At 44.3% G+C, this 19730-nt stretch overlaps 1 protein-coding gene and 2 long non-coding RNA genes across 5 annotated transcripts; all 3 read right to left on the minus strand.

Annotated features, from left to right (window-relative positions):
• Positions 1 to 4999: 4999 nt before the first annotated feature.
• On the minus strand, positions 5000 to 7545 carry LOC115771554 (nucleolar protein 11). The gene is made up of 4 exons (XM_030717300.1): positions 7351 to 7545; positions 7126 to 7290; positions 6709 to 7072; positions 5000 to 6650 (listed from the first exon to the last, which is right to left on the minus strand). Exons 1-4 carry the CDS (start codon positions 7480 to 7482, stop codon positions 5275 to 5277), a joined length of 2037 nt encoding a protein of 678 aa, XP_030573160.1. The 5' UTR covers positions 7483 to 7545; the 3' UTR covers positions 5000 to 5274.
• Positions 7546 to 9921: 2376 nt separating this feature from the next.
• LOC115771481 lies at positions 9922 to 10721 on the minus strand. Of its 2 annotated transcripts, XR_004018946.1 has the most exons (6): positions 10702 to 10721; positions 10477 to 10642; positions 10360 to 10403; positions 10121 to 10239; positions 10008 to 10057; positions 9922 to 9950 (listed from the first exon to the last, which is right to left on the minus strand). It is a non-coding gene; the product is annotated as an uncharacterized LOC115771481 (long non-coding RNA). The 2 variants fall into 2 exon arrangements; XR_004018945.1 differs by having other exon boundaries at positions 9931 to 10057.
• A 7645-nt stretch (positions 10722 to 18366) lies between these two features.
• Positions 18367 to 19164, minus strand: LOC115771482. Of its 2 annotated transcripts, XR_004018948.1 has the most exons (6): positions 19145 to 19164; positions 18921 to 19086; positions 18804 to 18847; positions 18566 to 18684; positions 18453 to 18502; positions 18367 to 18395 (listed from the first exon to the last, which is right to left on the minus strand). It is a non-coding gene; the product is annotated as an uncharacterized LOC115771482 (long non-coding RNA). The 2 variants fall into 2 exon arrangements; XR_004018947.1 differs by having other exon boundaries at positions 18376 to 18502.
• Between the last annotated feature and the right edge of the window lie 566 nt (positions 19165 to 19730).

Below are 19730 nucleotides of genomic sequence, written 5' to 3' on the forward strand. Positions count from 1 at the left end.
GCCGCCTCCATCCAAAAACTTAACAAAAAAAAAGAGTAAGAAACAGAAACAGAAAAGTTTCAACGTCGCGACCTCCCGATTTGTCTGGCAAGCAAGCGTGAGGTTTGGCTCGTTGATTGTTGTTTCATTTTATTTTTATTTTTTTTGTGTCTTTTTCTTTGTCTCTGGGAACGTTGCAGAGAAAATATTTGACTTTAATGTGTGTATATATGGATATATAAATATGTCAATGTGTTTGCCTTTTGTGGGTTTTCGTTACTTGGGAACAGCTATGAACTGTGGGCCGTGTGATCTTCCAAAATCAAATGCAAAATCAAATGCAATTTGATTTAGTACTTGATTTTATTTCAACTACCCGTCAATGCGGAAGCTATGCGGTTAAACACTTTATTTTATTAGCAGCAATTATGCATTTTTTCTCAAAGCTGGCCATGCGGTAGTTTCGCGTGGCTACTGAGTAAAAAAGATGCTATATGTTATTGTAATTTGTATATGCTTTAGACTTAAGAGTAAATTAGTCCTTATGATATGTCCTATAAGTAGCATAAGATAAGAATTGATATATTAAATCGTTTTATGTCCCTTTTATTTACCCAAATTGGAAAGCCCTTTAAAAGATAACTCTTTAAAATAAAAAAAAGCTAAAGATTTTGTGATCTTTTGAGCTATTTGAACACCTGTATTCAATATCATATATGTCAGAACTATATTTATAGTGAAGAAATTAAGTACAAGAGTAGACAACTGACTATATTATTCTGACTATATTCGGATACTTAATATTTTCGCGAAATAACCGTTTAATGCTAGTATATAAGAACTAGTCTGTAAATAATTCATCTTATACTGTTTTTTTTACTGTTTTCACTGTAAGAAAAAACTCTTACTAATTAGTATGTAGTTCAAGAGTTAGCTTTTAACTGTAATATCGACAAAGTTGTTATTCATATGCAAAATATTTTTTATTCAACACATGGCTGTCAATCAATTGTTGTAGTTCCATTAAGTGCTATCGATTCCTGCTCTACGCTACGTTCGCTTCTCAGTTGTATCTAGATAATTTCCATAGTCAGCCTTATAAGCGTATTGTAGGCTTTTGTTCATAGTTTAAAATTTAAGTCCAACTGGCAACAGTCTATTGGACCAGTTAATAAGCATAAGCATATGAAATAATGCGAGCTAGTTGACTGGCCAGCTAGCCAAGCCCCTGGGCTCCAATGCTTAACTGAATATGCATAGAAAAGTGGCTGGCACAGCTTGAACCATATTTACTTGACCACAACTTAGAGTCTATCTATAGCTCTTGAATAGAGCTTTGGCTTTAATCTACGGCCACGGTATTTAGTATTCCGGGACTGACAAGCCATAGCCAGGGCCAGAACTAATAAAAAGTCATTAAACAAAACATGTTTTGGCCCAAACAAAGGCTTACCACATACATTTGAATAATGTGCACAAGGCACGAATGGGACAAATACAAAAAAAAACCCAAAAAGTCAATAATCTGATTGTGAAACAAACAGCAAAGAGAACAGAAACGGCGACGTTCAATTAAAAAAATCAAATTAATGAAATAAAAATAAAAATAAATTAAGTAAATGTTGTTAAGACGGCCGGTCCGAGATCTCGAACCCGAAAGAAAGCGGCCAAAACGAAAACAAAAAGAAAAAAAATGATAACTTTTCAGTTCGAAGCGAAACTGTACCCCCTTGGCGCTGGCTGAGATGCCGATGCCGATGCTGGAACTGTTGCTGCTGCTGCTGTTGCTGATGATGATGATGCTGTTGCTGCTGCTGCTGCGTAGAACGCTCTGGCAAAGCGTAGGGGCCAAAAGCAGAACACAAAAGGCGAACAAAAAAACACCAAAACCCGGCTAAGGCAATGCCAACGATCGATACAATTTTTTATTTTTGTTGGTCGACGAGTTTTGGGCATTGGCATTAAAAAGTCAGAGAACAGTAACAATGCCAAGTCACTAACACACACACACACACACACACACACACACACACAGCCAGAGAGACAGACAGACAGATAGACAGACAGTTTTACCTTTCGGTTATGGAAGGGAGACAAAAGACCGGAGATTGGAGACCAGAGCCAGAATCAGAGCCGCAGCTTCATTTTCATTGCATTTTTAGCTGGTGCTGTTGCTGCTGCCTCGAAGCCAGTTTCGCCCAGCATGGTAACAAGTTTGACTGAAAAATTCTAAAAATAATGCCGGCCGGTTTGTCGTAAAAATAAAAAAAAAAAAAAAAGGAAAGAGTGCGCTCACAATCCCAACTATCTATATGCATTTGTGTGTGTGGCAACAAAAATAACCAAAATGAATAACATTTTTAAAAGGAATGGACAAAGCAGAGATGCCTTGTACAGGCAACCGGGACAGCAACCAGGCAACAGGCACTAGCCACCGGCCCAGGCCCAGGCACAGGCCGGATTGCGAGCCAAGTGGTGTGCAAGTCACTCGCTTCAGCTTACACCGAGGCCCACGGAGCCGGCAGCAGCTGCAATCGGTCAGGTTTTGCCAGGGCTGCAATTTAAATCATTTCAAATTTAAAAAGCTGAAAGCTAGCCTTAATAATATCTTCCATTTTTCTTTAATATTAGCCAAATATGTTATATATATAATATATATATATTTTAAACTAAAGAAGAGAAAAGTAAAATAATTTGAGTTCTACACAATATAGGAATTTTAATTATTTCTTATTGTTCATTAAACAAATTTCATTAAATTTTTTTTTTTTTGTTTGAGAAAATTTAACAAATTTCATTAAATGCCTAAAGTACCTTTTAACTGTTTATTCAAAATCCAAGATAATACCCATTTTGTATATATTACTATATCTCACTTTCAAGCTGAGTACAAAACGCAACATTTATGATAAAATCCGTGTTTTTCTCTTTTTTTTTTGCCAGCTTGGATCTAGTTTATATGTAGATAATGTAGAAAAGTAGTTTGTGCCAGTATTATCTAGATTAAGTTGTATGGAATATGTAACTGGGTCTCGTTTCAGTCCTTAGTTCATTAGTCTTACCTTTCACTGTGCATATTTGACTTGAAGATAAGGGAGACGATGCCATTAATCAATTAATTATTTTTAAAGCAACTCAACTTAGGCGCGTAACAAGATGCCATGAAAAACAATAGTTCTTTTTAGAAATGAGAAATTAGCCTTATTAATTATATTAGGTATGATTGCATCTCCTAGTCTAATAAATATATAATAAATAATGAAAAAATATGATCTCTTAAGGAAATATATGTTTAAATACAGGTTTATTTACTTTGTCAGACATGTTAATTTATACTAAGAACTTTACACACCCGTGTGACTGAAAAGTTGATATAGTCAGTTTTGGACTGAGTAATTTTATTGAAAATAAGTGTAACTGCATTTTCAATATCAGGCTGTTGCGCCCAGCCCTGGCTGTTAGCTGATGCTGTTGGCTGCTGTGCCTTTGCCTTCGTCCAGGGCCCGGAACCTGATGATCATGACGCTGCTTAAATGTTGTTGCTCTTGTTGTTGGGGGTAGCGTGTCGTAGTCGTTGTCGTTGTCGTTCCCTCATCGTGGTCGTCATCTCTTAACGTTTGTTTGTAACAAGTAACGCGCATCTGCATCTGCACTTGTGTGTGCGTGTGTGAATGTTTGTCTGTTTGCTCGGGCAAAGAGTTACCTGCCCTGCGCTACCTGCGCACAGGTAGGCGTATGCTTGTATACATCTGTATCTGTATCCTTGGCACTGCAGCAAGAGGCAGCCAACGGTGAGCAGCAGCAGCAGCGCAGCATCAGCAAAAACCTTAATATAGCCATGTATAAGGTACATGCATGTATATAAAGAACTCGAGGTATCAGTCTGGCGTACATAAGGGTTATAGATTGCCCCTCTCACTCTCTCTCGCTCCTCTCTCTGCTTGCATCTCTTTTCCTCCTGGTCTTGGTATGACTTGGCAGCTTGGGGTAGCTAGGCGTCTGCCTTTGCTTAATGGTTTTAGGAAATCGAAAATTAAATAATTTATCTCGATTTTATGACGTTACAAGCAGGTTTTCCCCCCACAGTGCCCAAGCACGCGATAAATCTTTAGCTTACAATAAAACTAAATAAAGAAAAAGATGCTTTTAGCTCGAAGCCAAAGATATTGTAATTTAAATACTTAACTCTCTAATGCCATATAAGTTCAAATGTCTTTAAGCCGCCCCTAGCTTGAGTCATCTAAGCGCGCGCCCACGTCTAATCAAACTGGTAGCTATTTTTAAACGCCGTCCCCTCATTTTTTATCTTTTGAGTATTTTCTTTACTTTTGGCTGGTCATCGCTCTCAAGTGGTCAGCGGCATACGGGATTTAAATCTGAGAAAGGCGCAGAGAAAGTGCCTGCAAAGGCAGACCAAAAAAATTATGTTCAACTTGGAGCCAAAGTTAAAGCTGAAGTTGACTAAGTGGTTTGTCATTGTCGTGATGAATACATGTCAAATGGAGCTCTGCTCTTGGTCAGCGCCCATGTGCTCCATGAGCTAAGAATAATGGTAAACTTTGATTATTAGTCAGACAGCAGCTGGTAGCAACTAGCTTAAATGCTCGACATGATTGCGTCTTGTGGTTAGGCGCATTTTTTCTTAAAGCGCTTTAATAGGAGCAATAAGAAAACTATGTTTATTGATGATGCGGATAATTGTACGGATTTTCTTACTTTATAAAGTGCCAGACATTATATGTGAAAGCTGATTCAGGGTTTAAGTTAATCCAATTTGAACGTATTCTTTTAATCAAACCTCGAATTTTGCAAGGCCTTTTGGTTTGTAAAAATATAAAACAGCTATAAAAAATCTCCATAGATGAAAATTGAGGAGTACATTTTCCGTAAGCTGTTTATAATATACTCAGATCTAAAAATGTGTTGATATACTTTGACCTTTCTAAATATATATTATCAAAGAGTTTTTTTTTGATTTCATAGGGCACAAGCTGTGTTTCATTGTATTGTATTTTTGATTTTTAAATAAGTTGAATGTATAATTTGTACTCTCCAATAATATTTATAGTAACTCAATATGCTTAAGCTATTTTAATATACGTCCGTCTTGCGGTCTTTTCTATCAACTATTCCTCATCATTATAAAAATAGGGTATTTACTGCAGTCAACCACTTATATGATCTGCACAGTTCGTTTGCAAATTAAATTAAACATATATGGGCGTTAGCTCTACATTTATTAAGCTTATGACTAACAACAAATTTTGTTAAGAACAGAAAACTTTTGTGAGCTTGTTAGTAAAGCTTGACCTTCTCAATGCCATACCACATGGTGGGGTACGGGTCCTTAAGCTGATGTCGTTCAATAATGTTGGTCAGCAGAGGAACCACCATCGCTAATGGATCCAGAGTACTCTTGTATATCTGAAAAAGTTCCGACCACTGCGTTAGCACTGCCATCAGTTCTTCATCTTTGGAGATGGTTAACAATGTAATATGCGAGGTTAACAAAACGCTCAGCCATTGAAACGCTTGCAGCTCTGTGGGCGTATTGCCCAGGGAGGCGTTATTTTGGTTGGGACGCTCCTCGAGCAGCACATTTGGTGCAGTGGCTAGTATATATAAATGACGCAGCAAACGCTGGATATGAGACAATTCCAGACGATGCTTCAGATGCTTCTCAATCGCAGCAGAATTGAAGCTGCAGGCGAGCACGGCATTAAGTAGCTCATCATTAACTGGTGCTGGCTCGGCCACTTTATCATCTGGAGCTTCACCATTGGTGGCAGCAGTTGGAGTGTTGTCCAGAGCATAGCGCAAACACCAGGCCAGCATGTGCTCTGAGATGTTCGTGTAACGCCGCACACACATCAGAACATGCTCCGTATTTTGGGTTTTAATAAACAATGTTAAAAGCTTCTCTGTTATCTCCTGCTCACCAGCTCCACTGCGCTCCAGTTGTCTTACAATGGATTGTACTGCCAAATTCTGTGGCCCCTCATCGTAATAGTTGCTCATCAGCGTAATATTAACATCCTCCAGACCGTGGACAACTTGCAATAGCTCACCATCCACATGATGTTTGATGACTTCGTTTAATTCGCGCTCTGAGATTTCTGGTGACTCGAAGGCCACTGTTTTACCATCTGCAGGCGGCAGATCTGTTGTTTGACTGTTTGACGGTTGTTTTGACTGTTTGGTGTGCTTCAAAGTATTGTAAGAACGACTGTTTCCCCCAAATTTGATGGCCGCCTCCAGTGATTCCTCTTCATTAATATGATCTAGCTCAATGGGCGTCAAGTGTGTTTCGTTAAGCTGTGAGCCCAGCATATCTACCAGAAGTTCGTCATTCATGCGATAGCGCACAGCGGCAATGTTCTGACCCATGGCCAGTAGAATGTGTTCATCGCGCGCCCATAATCGCGAGAAGTCCAAGTACACTTTAAAGTATTGCTTGGCATTAACCACCTTGAACTGTGTGTTATATACAAGCAGTGAGGCACCTTCTTGGCCATAGTTGGCGCCGTAGATTGCCGCAAAGTTGCGTGACAGACCGTATACCGACAATTTGCTTTCCACGTTCAGTTCAGCAAGCATTGATACAAATTGACCGGTTGCAGATTCGTGCGAACGCTCAGCCAGATTCAGCATGAAAATTCGCTTGTCAGACCCTGTAAGATACATTTGATATTAGTTTTCTGCACAATGACCAATGGATGTGGTACCCACAAATTGTCATTAGTTGGGGACCTGCGTCGCCTTCAACGACAGCATGGCCCGTTAGGCGGACCGCCTCTCTCTTAAGTGGATACGAGCGCTTGCTGCTATTGGACAGGGAGCGCCTTATGAGGCAAAATTCGCCCGTTGCATGTTTTTCTTCAAAATAAGTGAGCACTCTCTGTCCCTCTGATAGTGTATGAACTGTTGGCTTGCTCAAAGTTTTGCTGGCGGCAAGCGCCAACTGTTCCGCGGAGTCCTCCCTTTGGTTTTTGCGCGATTCCAAAGCTTTTGAAAGCGTCTGACAGTAGCCATCACTATATAAAACGAGTGCTTCCTGGTCTGTGTATACCACATGACCAATGCTCTTTTGGAACTGTGGGCCGGGACAGTTAATAAAATATCATTAATTCATGCGAAGTACATTACCTTTAGTTTCTTGCACTTGGCCACATCGGGCGTGTCCACATCCCAGAGACGAATCGCATGGTTGCCGAACACGCCAACGTATTTCTGACTGTTTGGATCATATATCACTTTTGCTGACAACTTTTCTGGCATGGACCAACTGTGCAGCTGCTTTTGAGTGCTAATCTACAGACGTTGGCATATTAGAAGTTTTAGTGGTAATGCTTGAAACACATTGAAACTTACATTTAAGATAACAACAACATTTCGAGCCAGCGTAGTGATTACATTTCCCCTTTCTTTGTCCGCAGCCATGCCCAGAAACTCGTTGGGATCCGGTATTGGAAAGAGATTGTAATATGATAGGAATTTAGACATTTTAAAGAAATTTAAACAATATTATAAGCGCAATCAAAACAATGCAACACGTGCGGGTAAATTGTGATGGAATACTATCGAGCCGACTATTTGCCGCCACTATCGATATTTCTGCAACAATATCGATAGGTTTTCTTATGATAGCTTTGATGGCTATGGATAAATTACGTGCGTCAAATTAGCGGCGGTGACTTAGCGTCGAATTTTGGTACTTGTTATCGGAAAACTATCGGTCACTTTCAAATGCATTTATTTATGTTTTTAAGCACGAAACCAAATAAATTTAAATGCAGAATTGCAAAAAATTAAATTATTTACTATCTACATTCATTTATTTTTGAATTTTAATTTATAATATGGGTAAACAAAGGGGTTGAAAAGTTAGGTTTTCGCCATTCTTTAAATATCTTAGTTCAGGGATAATGGCCCCGAAAACCGCATATACACGATTGAAGTCTATAGTTTCACCTATCCAATCGTGAAAAAATTATAAAAATCGATCAGCACGTTTTTTAGATATTTGTACTACAGTGCAGCAACCTCGTTGCTAGCCCCATACAAAATGACCGTAAAAAATCACCCTTGCACTTGAACCCTAATAACTTTTCTCAGGGATAATGGCCCTCAATGCACGGTATACCAACTTGAAGATACATGTTTAAGGAAGCTTTACGCATTAATTCTAAACAAATCGATCAGCCAGTTTTTTAGAAAAATGGCAAAATGTAAGCACACCTCATGTTGTTCATTCAAAATGCCTATCGAGCTACTAGCTCCAACGGGAACCGAACCACTGCTCGGAATCAGTGTTGAACAATGCTATAAAGTATTGAGCGGGAACAAATTAATTCAAAATACTTGTATATGAAAGAGATGTGCAGTATAATATAAAATAATTGTCATTTTACAATAAAACATTATCTTTGGTAAAATAGACTGCTGCAAAAGACGACACCTATGCATTTAAGTATTTATGCACGTATAATAACGAAAAGGTGGCAATATTTCAACCTATATTATTATATTTCTCCGATAATGGCCCCAAATGCACGGTAGTTTAACATATAGATCGCGAATTATCAATCATTTTGCTTTTTACATCAAGAAAATCGTCCAGCCAGTTTTAGAGAAATTCGCATTTTTCTATTTTTCCTATTATACCCTCTGTTATGCAAAAAAAACTAGCTGGCAACATTACATACTTAACATATTCATTTATCAAAATGGCGACGATATTTCGACCTTTATTATTCTATTTCTCCGATAATGGCCCCAAATGCACGGTAGTTTAACATATAGATCGCGAACATTACATATTTACATACTTAACATATTTATGATAGGGGCTGCCAACTTATGAAGAATGCTGTTGCATTTGACGTTATCGGCAGCACCGAGGGTTACTCAGTTGGTTGCGTGCGATATTATCGGCCACGCCGATATCTTTTTGTCATATGGTCGGAGTATGCGGGGTGAAGCTGGGCCCACGGCGGAGCCCAAATTTTTGAAGGGTGGCAACGCCAGACATGCGATCCACGGCGCCAAAAGCGACGATTGCTATTGGCCGCCCGGTTCGCTCTTAAAGAGAATATGAGGAGAGTGGATCGCATGCCCTTGGATATGCCCTTGGCCTTCATTTGGGCCGTTGACCCAAAAAAATGCAGCTGTGCAGATGAGCAGCAACGGTGCCCGCCTCGCAAATGTATGCGTGTGCCGAAATTCGGCACCGATGGTGTGGCTGCCCAAAATGTCGGGGAGTTCGATTTGTTCAGCGGTTAACGGCGGGCGTGCCAGCTCGAAGTGAGCATAAAGTTGTAGATTGCATTTCTGCTAAAAAGACTCAAATTTTTTCCTTCTGCAAATTAAGCCGGCACGTAATACAAAAGACTTAACAGAGAAATAAAAGTTTTGGTTTTGTGTTAATAAATATATCTAAATCAAACCGCTCGAGTCACAAAAAAAAATATAAAAAAAAAATTAAAAGAGACTTAAAACTTAAGTGCGACGAGAGACCAACCAAATAAGCCAAAAATTAACGGCTCCGGCACCAAGGAGACCAGCTCGCGCACCAGAGAGGCCCCGAAACACTCAAAGGCCAGGATTCAGTTCAGCGGCGCAAACCAGCCATATCCGCGACGCCGCCAGCAAGCGTCGGCGCAAACCTGAAGGCGACGAGACGAGCCACCAACGACCGGGCTCCAACAACGAAGAAGCGACCACAGGCGAGACCCCGCCCACATCCACCGAGTGAGTCCGTTCCATATTTTTGCCCATCCTCGTTCGAGCCCCTGGCAGAGTCAGAAGAAGACTCCTAATTGCACTCCCTGAAAAGGAGTAGATTTTTTATTATCGTTAAATTTAGTTAATTTGTATTTATAAAATATATTTATACATACATAGGCACTTACGCCGAGCTTCACTTTAGAGTGCGAACGGTGAGGGAAACTCCAAAGGTGATGCATCTGCGCCTGTAAAATATAAAAATCTAAAATTAACACTTGCGCGAACTATGCTCACAGACTTACCCAATTTGAATTTACGCATTTATATCGCCCCTTACCACCCCCAGAGAGCTCTTTAGGTAGGGTAAGGTAGAATTAAGCGATTTAATACATACAATACATAATACGTGACATACCCAGTTTTAAGTAATTGTGTGGGCCATTGTTCCTAAATCGGCGCAACGATAGCCTCTAAAGTGCCTCCGTGCGCGTTTCTTTTGCGGCGACTAGCAATATCCTTGTAGTATTTCGTCGCCTGTTCCATTCAGTGTTGTAAAAAAATAAAAAAAAAAATTAATTCTATAAGATAAGAGAAAAATTTAGGAATTAATGCGCTTTGTCAATTAGTATAAATATATGCAACAGTAATACGCACCTGTGAAGTTAATGAATTATCCGCTTGCATGAGATCCTAAACAGCTGCAAGATAAATGCCATAAGCAATGATTATGATTGTTATACATTTTAAGAAAACGCAACCAATTATACGCACCTATTGAAAGAAATCATGTCCGGCTAAAATAATATTGTTGGGGAGAGTGGGCATTATGGCCGACACGGGCTAATATAGGCCATTTAGTGGCCAAAATGAGGGAGACGAGTGGAGGTGATCGTCTCATGGTAGGGCGGGTACGCTGGGTCCGGAACCGGGGCCCGATCTGGAAGAGTAAGGTGGATAAATAGTGTTTTGTTTGTTAATTTATATTGAGTGTCTTACCTTTGTTGTTTACATTTTCATAGTTGTTACAGCTGTGTATTTTGTTCATGAGTTAGTAGTTCCGAATATTTGTTATCGATTATGCGGTTCATTTTGAGTAGTGTTGTGTGAGTCTGTTTTGCTACAGACGTGTAGTTTTGTTGTTATCGATTGTGCGGACTGCGGGCCAGGGATGGGACCACACCCAGAGAATCCGATGAGCCAGCCGGCGCGGCCCACTGAGAAACAAGCAGTTCCGTAACAATATGGCGCCCAATTGAAGAAGCACTCGGCTTCTTTGAAGTCGGTGTGTAATCAAAGAAAAATAAATACGATAAAAATGAAGGTACAGAGGAAAGGACTCCCTTGGCTTCAGGACCCACACCGCTGAAGTCTTATGTGGCACGAGTAGGTAGCTCATAATCGCGCAGCGTGTAGTGGAATCCGAGAAGCACGACGGAAGTAGAGGTTATCTGAATATCCATCCATAAGCATGAGGGGTTTTTTTTGTAGTGGTTGATGGCCGTTCGCATGTTGGCGAAACATTTGCGACTATCCATCGTTCGCCTGGTGGTAGCCGCAACGACAAAGGCATCTCGTGATTCAAAAAATGTGATATTAGGGTAGTTTAGTCAGATGTTATTTATTCAATTAGTAGTTTTTGTCTCATTTTGTGTCAATGTTGGATGTATGCTGGCCGTAGTTATACGAGCTTCGGAGACAGGTGACCCAGGACGATATAGAGCCGAGCCTGCGCCGCATCTGTCACACAGCATATCCCAAAAATGGCCAGAAGAGCGACGGAGACGGATCTTGCCATGGTGTCCATTGATATGGGGAGTTTTCTTGTCGCGGTTGATGACGGTAAGTCACGCTTGCTAGTTGGTGAACGTTCGCGACCGTCCATCGTAGCCTGGTGGTAGCCGCCATGACAAAATAACCTGTGACAAAATGTGATATTAGGGTAGGTCTGACTAGAGTTTGTTTAATGTTTTCTATTTGTTTTGTCCCACTCTGTGTTAACGTTTGGTGTGTGCTGGCCGTAGTTAAATGAGCTTCGGAGGCAGGTGACCCAGGACGATATAGAGCCGATCCTGCGCCGCACCTGTCACACAGCATACCCTAAAGGTGCACAGAAGTGCGACAGAAACCAAATAGCCTTCAAGGTAGCGTTCCTTGCATGCCGTTCGTCAGTCAAACTGACGAACTGAGCATGGGACGAATGCTAAAGTGTTGTCCACTGTCCAGATTATGCGTAGATTATTTAGCCTGTGTTAGGATTTGTCTTCTCTCCCCCAAGTATTTGAAATTAATTAGAAAGAAAAAAATATTTAATTTTGTGAGTGTTTTTGTGGTCGATGTGTATTGATTTATTATTCTTTATTAGTAAGATTTGTTAGTGGGTGTTTATTTATTTATTAATTTATTAGGAATATTAGTAAAGTTTTTATAAGGGTTGTAAGCCTTGTAGAAGAGAGGGGTACTGTTCTCAGAATGGCTGAGGAACAGGTGTCTGATTGGGCTTCTGACGCTGATGGGGCGTCGGCTCTGCCACCGCCGCGCCCAGCTGGAGGGCTGGTGCGAACGCCAATGAATTTCCGGGGATTTCCAGAGAGACAGATCCCGGAAGAGGGTCACCTGGTAGACTTGGAGAAAGAATTGGCGCAACAGGATAGACCTCCACGGAACCTGGAGTTCCCAAAAGCCCCGAAAGACTCAGTGCTCAAATCGGCGGCAAACGCGGCGATCGCTCAGGCCCACCAAACATATCTGCATGCTCTGCCATCTGGCATCAGCGAGTCCATCCGCGAGGAGATGCGAGCTGGCTTCATGGAAATGATGAAGGGCATCATTGATGTGCTTAGGCCGCCAGGGAGCCAAACCGCCGAGACTAACACTGCGCCGAAGCCGCCCAGACATGTCGAGCCGGGACCGCGAACAGGCGCCATCCCGAAAGAACGGGAAGTGTTCCAGCGCGAGGCATTTCCACCACCGGTGCCACCGAAGCCACGTAGACAAGGCGCACGAGGGGCGGAGTATTCGTCCAGCAGCCCAGTTTACGTGGCAGATGCTCAGTCGAGGAACTGGCGTAACCCGAATAACCGCCATTTCCAAGTAGAGGACCGGAGAGCGGATGATTTTCAACCGGAGGAGGCGTACGCCAACGTGCGAGAAACTGCGTACATGAAGCTCGAGCGGTGGAACGTCAAGTTTGACGGCGAGGACGCGATGAATTCGGTCGAGGACTTCGTGTTCCGCCTAGAGTTCCTGCAGAGGCAGTATCAGTGCCCGTGGAAGGAGGTCCTGCGCGGTTTCCACCTGCTCCTGACCGGCCGCGCCCGCGAGTGGTATTGGATGCACGTGCGGCGTTCTAGGGTCGACAGCTGGATGCAACTGCGGCATGCCCTCTTGGACAGGTTCCGGGGCTACCAGACGGAACACGATGTAATGCAGGAGCTTCTACAACGAGAGCAACAGGCCAGCGAAGGGGTGGATGATTATATCCACCACATGCGTCAACTCGCCGCGCGATTCCAGAAGCCGCTGAGAGACCGAGAGCTGGTGAGGATTATAAAGCGTGGTTTAAAAGAAAGTCTGGCGAAATATATCTATGCCATGGACGTACTCACCGTGGATGAGCTGCGCCAAGAGTGCCTAGAAGTGGAGAGGCACATGGGTCGCAGAAGCCGGACTGGGTACCTTCAGCCGTCGCGTTGTCCACAAGGAACGAGGCCCGTAGTCCACGAGGTTGAAGTACCACCGCATCTTACAGAAACGCCACCGGGAGAACTGGAGGAGGCATTCGTGCGAAGCAGAAACTCATCCCGAATTGTATGCTGGAACTGCGGTCGGTTCGATCACGTCTTTAGAGACTGCCTGTCCAAGGAGCGGAAAATATTCTGCTATAGGTGTGGAAAGCCGGACACTTTCTGCTCGCAGTGTGAAAACTGTCCGGGAAACCCCAGAGGGAGCGCGGTGATGGCGGGACAGACGCGTTCCGGGACGGCGACCGCGGGGAAGCAGGAGAGGGGCTCCTACCAGAGCCAATAATCATTGGAAAGGAGACGGAGATTTGGAATAAGGATCAGGATAAGGCTAATTATAATAATAATATAAGCAAAGGAGGAACACTTAGGGGCTTACCATACGAAGAACGTGTTCGGGCATACATGTCGGCCCGAAATAGAATTTTTGGTGAGCGACAGCTGGAGGGGATGGCGCTAGCCACCCGGAGAATGGTGAAGGCACGTGCGCGCTTCCGCAGACGCAGGATTACCAGGCGCCAGGTCGTCGAAGCGGTGAGACGGGAGGAGAGTATAGACCCACGAGTATTCGCCGAAGTGGAGGTCGCTGGGGCCAAGATGAAAGGGTTGCTGGACACGGGGGCCTCAGTCAGTCTGTTGGGACAAGGATGCCGGGAGTTAGTGGAGAAACTGGGATGGGAAGCGCGGCCATACGAATCGATGGTGAGGACAGCGGCGGGTGCCAATCGCCCAATTTTAGGTCGCGTTGTTCTGCCTGTGAAATACGGGAATAGAAAGGAAGATATCGTATTTTACATGTGCCCGGACCTGCGACAGGAACTATACCTGGGAATCGACTTCTGGCGAGCCTTCGAGATCGCACCAGAGCTGCTCGGTCCGGCCAGAAAGTCCGAAACACCACCAGAGGCATCTGAGGTAACGGTAGCAAACCCAGAGGTGGCTTATTACCGGGACGACGACGACTGCGTGACGGATCCGGAAATGTGGGACCTGGACAACGATCAGAGGAGTCAGTTGGAAAGCGTGAAGCGCAGATTTCTCCAATTTGAGAAGGATGGCCTAGGGAAAACTCTCCTGCTGCAGCACCGAATTCAGCTGATCGAGGGAGCAGAACCCGTGAAAGACAGACATTATCCGCTGTCCCCGGCCAAACAGGAGATCGTGTGGGCCGAGGTGGATAAAATGCTAAAGTTGGGCATCATCGAGGAGAGTGACAGCCCCTGGAGCAACCGGACGACGGTGGTGATGAGGCCTGGGAAGAACAGGTTTTGCTTAGACGCCAGGAAATTAAACAGTGTGACGGTAAAAGACGCTTACCCGCTTCCATGCATCGAGGGCATCCTATCGCGAATCGACGAGACTCATTTTATCTCTAGCGTCGACCTTAAGTTCGCGTTCTGGCAAATAGAGATGGAGGAGAAGAGCAGGGCGTATACGGCGTTTACTGTACCAGGGAGGCCGCTGTACCAGTTCCGCCACATGCCATTCGGGCTCTGCAACGCCGCTCAACAACTTTGCAGGCTCATGGACAAGGTAATCCCGGCGAATTTGAGGTCCAACGTATTCGTATACCTAGACGACTTGCTGATAATATCGGCAGATTTTCCAACGCACTTAAAATACTTGGAATTGGTGGCCGAGTGTCTGAGGAACGCGAACCTCACCATAGGCATGGCGAAGTCAAAATTCTGCTTCCGCAACCTAAACTACCTGGGTTTCATCATAGGCGGCGGGACGCTGCGCATGGATCCGGGAAGGGTAGAAGCGATCCGGAACATCCCGAATCCGAGGACAGTCAAAGAACTACGAAGCTTCTTAGGTACGGCGGGGTGGTACCGCCGATTCATAAAGAACTTCGCCGAGATATCGGTACCGTTGAGTGATGCCCTTAAGAAGAGAACGGGTAGATTTGTGTTGAGCGACGAGGCCATAGAAGCCATAGAAAGCTTGAAGTTAGCCCTCACCACAGCCCCGGTGTTAGTTCACGCGGATTTTCGAAGACCATTCTTCATCCAATGCGACGCATCTCACTACGGAGTAGGAGCCGTGTTGTTCCAGCTAGACGACGAACAACAGGAAAGGCCGATCGCATTCTTCTCGGCCAAACTCAACAAGCACCAGATCAACTATTCGGTGACCGAGAAGGAATGCCTAGCCGCCAAACTGGCCATACATCGATTCCGGCCGTACGTGGAGATGATGCCGTTCACGGTAATCACCGATCATGCGAGTCTGCAGTGGCTTATGAGTCTCAAAGACTTGAGCGGGAGATTAGCCAGGTGGTCCCTAGAACTGCAAGCGTTCCCTTTCTCCATGCAGTACCGCAAGGGAGCCGACAACGTCGTCGCAGACACATTGTCCCGAAGCGTGGAAGAGGTCGAACTGACCCCGGAAGATCTGTTGGGATTTCAGACCCCGGAGTTCGAGAGCACCGAATATCGAGAGCTGATAAGAGAGGTGATGAGCCAACAAGGGAAGTTGCCGGACCTTAGAGTGCAGGACGGACTTCTGTTCAAGAGGACCGTGCACGAGAGCTTGGAGGATGAGGTCGAAGGCACCAGTTGGAAGCTCTGGGTGCCGGAGTCGCTGACGGCAGGACTCATCCAACAAGCACACGCGGACGAGACGTCAGCTCATGGAGGCATGAGGAAAACGCTGCACGCGCTGCGCAGGCGATATTATTGGCCCAACATGGCCATACAAGTCAGGGACTATGTTCGGAAATGCGATACATGCAAGGAGACCAAGGCACAGAACTACCGAATGCAGGTCGGAATTGGGGAAGAAGTGCGCACCGACCGCCCCTTCCAGAAGCTATACATCGACTTCTTGGGGAAGTATCCACGGTCGAAACGAGGGCATGCGTGGATATTCGTCGTCGTAGACCACTTTTCGAAGTTTACTTTCCTGAAGGCCATGAGGGAAGCCACCGCGGCGGATGTCGTGAACTTCCTAGTGCATGAGGTGTTCTTCAAATTTGGCGTGCCGGAAGTGATCCATTCGGATAATGGACGACAATTCGTGTCAAAGTCGTTCGATGCGATGGTCCAGGCGTTTGGCATTACTCACCTGCGCACACCAGTGTATTCGCCTCAGAGCAACGCCGCCGAACGCGTGAACCGCACAGTGCTGTCGGCAATCAGAACCTACCTAGGTCAGGATCATCGGGAATGGGACGCGTACCTACCAGAGGTGGAAGTGGCGATCCGGAATGCGGTCCACAGCGCTACGGGAGTCACTCCGTTCTTCGCGGTCTTTGGACAGCAGATGTACCTGAATGGTTCCAGTTACAAACTGGCCAGGAAGCTGAGATCATTGGCCGACCACAGTATTTCTGACCTTGACGCAAAGGACAGACTGGCTGTAATCCGAAGCCAAGTCAAGGACCACCTGCACACCGCATACGAGCGAAGTCGCCAACGGTACGACCACCGCGCGCGACAGCTCCATCTGGAACCGGGACAGGAAGTGTGGAGGCGCAACTTCGCACTAAGCAGCTTCGGCAAAGCCTTCAATGCCAAGTTCGCCCGGAAGTTCTTGAAGAGCCGCGTCGTCCGAGCCGTGGGAACCAACGCCTACGAGTTGGAAGATCTCCAGGGACGCGTGCTAGGCGTCTTCCACGCAAAAGATATACGAACATAATCGTAATTTGCTCACCTCCCTGCCAGGCAACGGCGGCGGCAGCGCCAGTCCCCCCTTTTTTTGGGTTCAGCGAAAAAAAATATAGATTACTTGTCGTGGGTGTGGCCTACGTTGGGCATCGTTATTAGCCGGCTGGGTCAATCCATGAAATGCGCACGCAGATTCCTTGTAACTGTCCTTCATGTCGTTACAATAATCTGCGTGGTGATGTTGCATTTGACGTTATCGGCAGCACCGAGGGTTACTCAGTTGGTTGCGTGCGATATTATCGGCCACGCCGATATCTTTTTGTCATATGGTCGGAGTATGCGGGGTGAAGCTGGGCCCACGGCGGAGCCCAAATTTTTGAAGGGTGGCAACGCCAGACATGCGATCCACGGCGCCAAAAGCGACGATTGCTATTGGCCGCCCGGTTCGCTCTTAAAGAGAATATGAGGAGAGTGGATCGCATGCCCTTGGATATGCCCTTGGCCTTCATTTGGGCCGTTGACCCAAAAAAATGCAGCTGTGCAGATGAGCAGCAACGGTGCCCGCCTCGCAAATGTATGCGTGTGCCGAAATTCGGCACCGATGGTGTGGCTGCCCAAAATGTCGGGGAGTTCGATTTGTTCAGCGGTTAACGGCGGGCGTGCCAGCTCGAAGTGAGCATAAAGTTGTAGATTGCATTTCTGCTAAAAAGACTCAAATTTTTTCCTTCTGCAAATTAAGCCGGCACGTAATACAAAAGACTTAACAGAGAAATAAAAGTTTTGGTTTTGTGTTAATAAATATATCTAAATCAAACCGCTCGAGTCACAAAAAAAAATATAAAAAAAAATTAAAAGAGACTTAAAACTTAAGTGCGACGAGAGACCAACCAAATAAGCCAAAAATTAACGGCTCCGGCACCAAGGAGACCAGCTCGCGCACCAGAGAGGCCCCGAAACACTCAAAGGCCAGGATTCAGTTCAGCGGCGCAAACCAGCCATATCCGCGACGCCGCCAGCAAGCGTCGGCGCAAACCTGAAGGCGACGAGACGAGCCACCAACGACCGGGCTCCAACAACGAAGAAGCGACCACAGGCGAGACCCCGCCCACATCCACCGAGTGAGTCCGTTCCATATTTTTGCCCATCCTCGTTCGAGCCCCTGGCAGAGTCAGAAGAAGACTCCTAATTGCACTCCCTGAAAAGGAGTAGATTTTTTATTATCGTTAAATTTAGTTAATTTGTATTTATAAAATATATTTATACATACATAGGCACTTACGCCGAGCTTCACTTTAGAGTGCGAACGGTGAGGGAAACTCCAAAGGTGATGCATCTGCGCCTGTAAAATATAAAAATCTAAAATTAACACTTGCGCGAACTATGCTCACAGACTTACCCAATTTGAATTTACGCATTTATATCGCCCCTTACCACCCCCAGAGAGCTCTTTAGGTAGGGTAAGGTAGAATTAAGCGATTTAATACATACAATACATAATACGTGACATACCCAGTTTTAAGTAATTGTGTGGGCCATTGTTCCTAAATCGGCGCAACGATAGCCTCTAAAGTGCCTCCGTGCGCGTTTCTTTTGCGGCGACTAGCAATATCCTTGTAGTATTTCGTCGCCTGTTCCATTCAGTGTTGTAAAAAAATAAAAAAAAAATTAATTCTATAAGATAAGAGAAAAATTTAGGAATTAATGCGCTTTGTCAATTAGTATAAATATATGCAACAGTAATACGCACCTGTGAAGTTAATGAATTATCCGCTTGCATGAGATCCTAAACAGCTGCAAGATAAATGCCATAAGCAATGATTATGATTGTTATACATTTTAAGAAAACGCAACCAATTATACGCACCTATTGAAAGAAATCATGTCCGGCTAAAATAATATTGTTGGGGAGAGTGGGCATTATGGCCGACACGGGCTAATATAGGCCATTTAGTGGCCAAAATGAGGGAGACGAGTGGAGGTGATCGTCTCATGGTAGGGCGGGTACGCTGGGTCCGGAACCGGGGCCCGATCTGGAAGAGTAAGGTGGATAAATAGTGTTTTTTTGTTAATTTATATTGAGTGTCTTACCTTTGTTGTTTACATTTTCATAGTTGTTACAGCTGTGTATTTTGTTCATGAGTTAGTAGTTCCGAATATTTGTTATCGATTATGCGGTTCATTTTGAGTAGTGTTGTGTGAGTCTGTTTTGCTACAGACGTGTAGTTTTGTTGTTATCGATTGTGCGGACTGCGGGCCAGGGATGGGACCACACCCAGAGAATCCGATGAGCCAGCCGGCGCGGCCCACTGAGAAACAAGCAGTTCCGTAACAATGCAAACATAATGATATAGAATATAGAATAAAGATGCCAGCTTGTGAAAATAATTAAAAGTATACATGACGATGAATATTATGTAATCATGATATTTATATTAAATTAATATACTTTATATATGTTGAAACATTCTACATCTTTATGTTTGCATTCTTCATAAGTTGGCAGCCCCTAACATAAATATGTTAAGTATGTAATGTTGCCAGATAGTTTTTTTTGCATAACAGAGGGTATAATAAGAAAAATAGAAAAATGCGAATTTCTCTGAAACTGGCTGGACGATTTTCTTGATGTAAAAAGCAAAATGATTGATAATTCGCGATCTATATGTTAAACTAC

The sequence above is a fragment of the Drosophila novamexicana genome, unplaced genomic scaffold (genome assembly GCF_003285875.2).
Source record: "Drosophila novamexicana strain 15010-1031.04,08,12 unplaced genomic scaffold, DnovRS2.1 tig00000072-arrow-arrow-pilon, whole genome shotgun sequence".
Taxonomy (NCBI): Eukaryota; Metazoa; Arthropoda; class Insecta; order Diptera; family Drosophilidae; genus Drosophila; species Drosophila novamexicana.

Bases quoted from the DNA above. Each gene is read 5' to 3' on its own strand.
- LOC115771554 (XM_030717300.1), bottom strand. From the start codon at position 7,482: ATGTCTAAATTCCTATCATATTACAATCTCTTTCCAATACCGGATCCC. The intron at 7,291-7,350 runs GTAAGTTTCAAT...CAACGTCTGTAG, and splicing joins ATGTTGTTGTTATCTTAAAT to ATTAGCACTCAAAAGCAGCT. The intron at 6,651-6,708 runs GTGGGTACCACA...TGTATCTTACAG, and splicing joins TCCCCAACTAATGACAATTT to GGTCTGACAAGCGAATTTTC.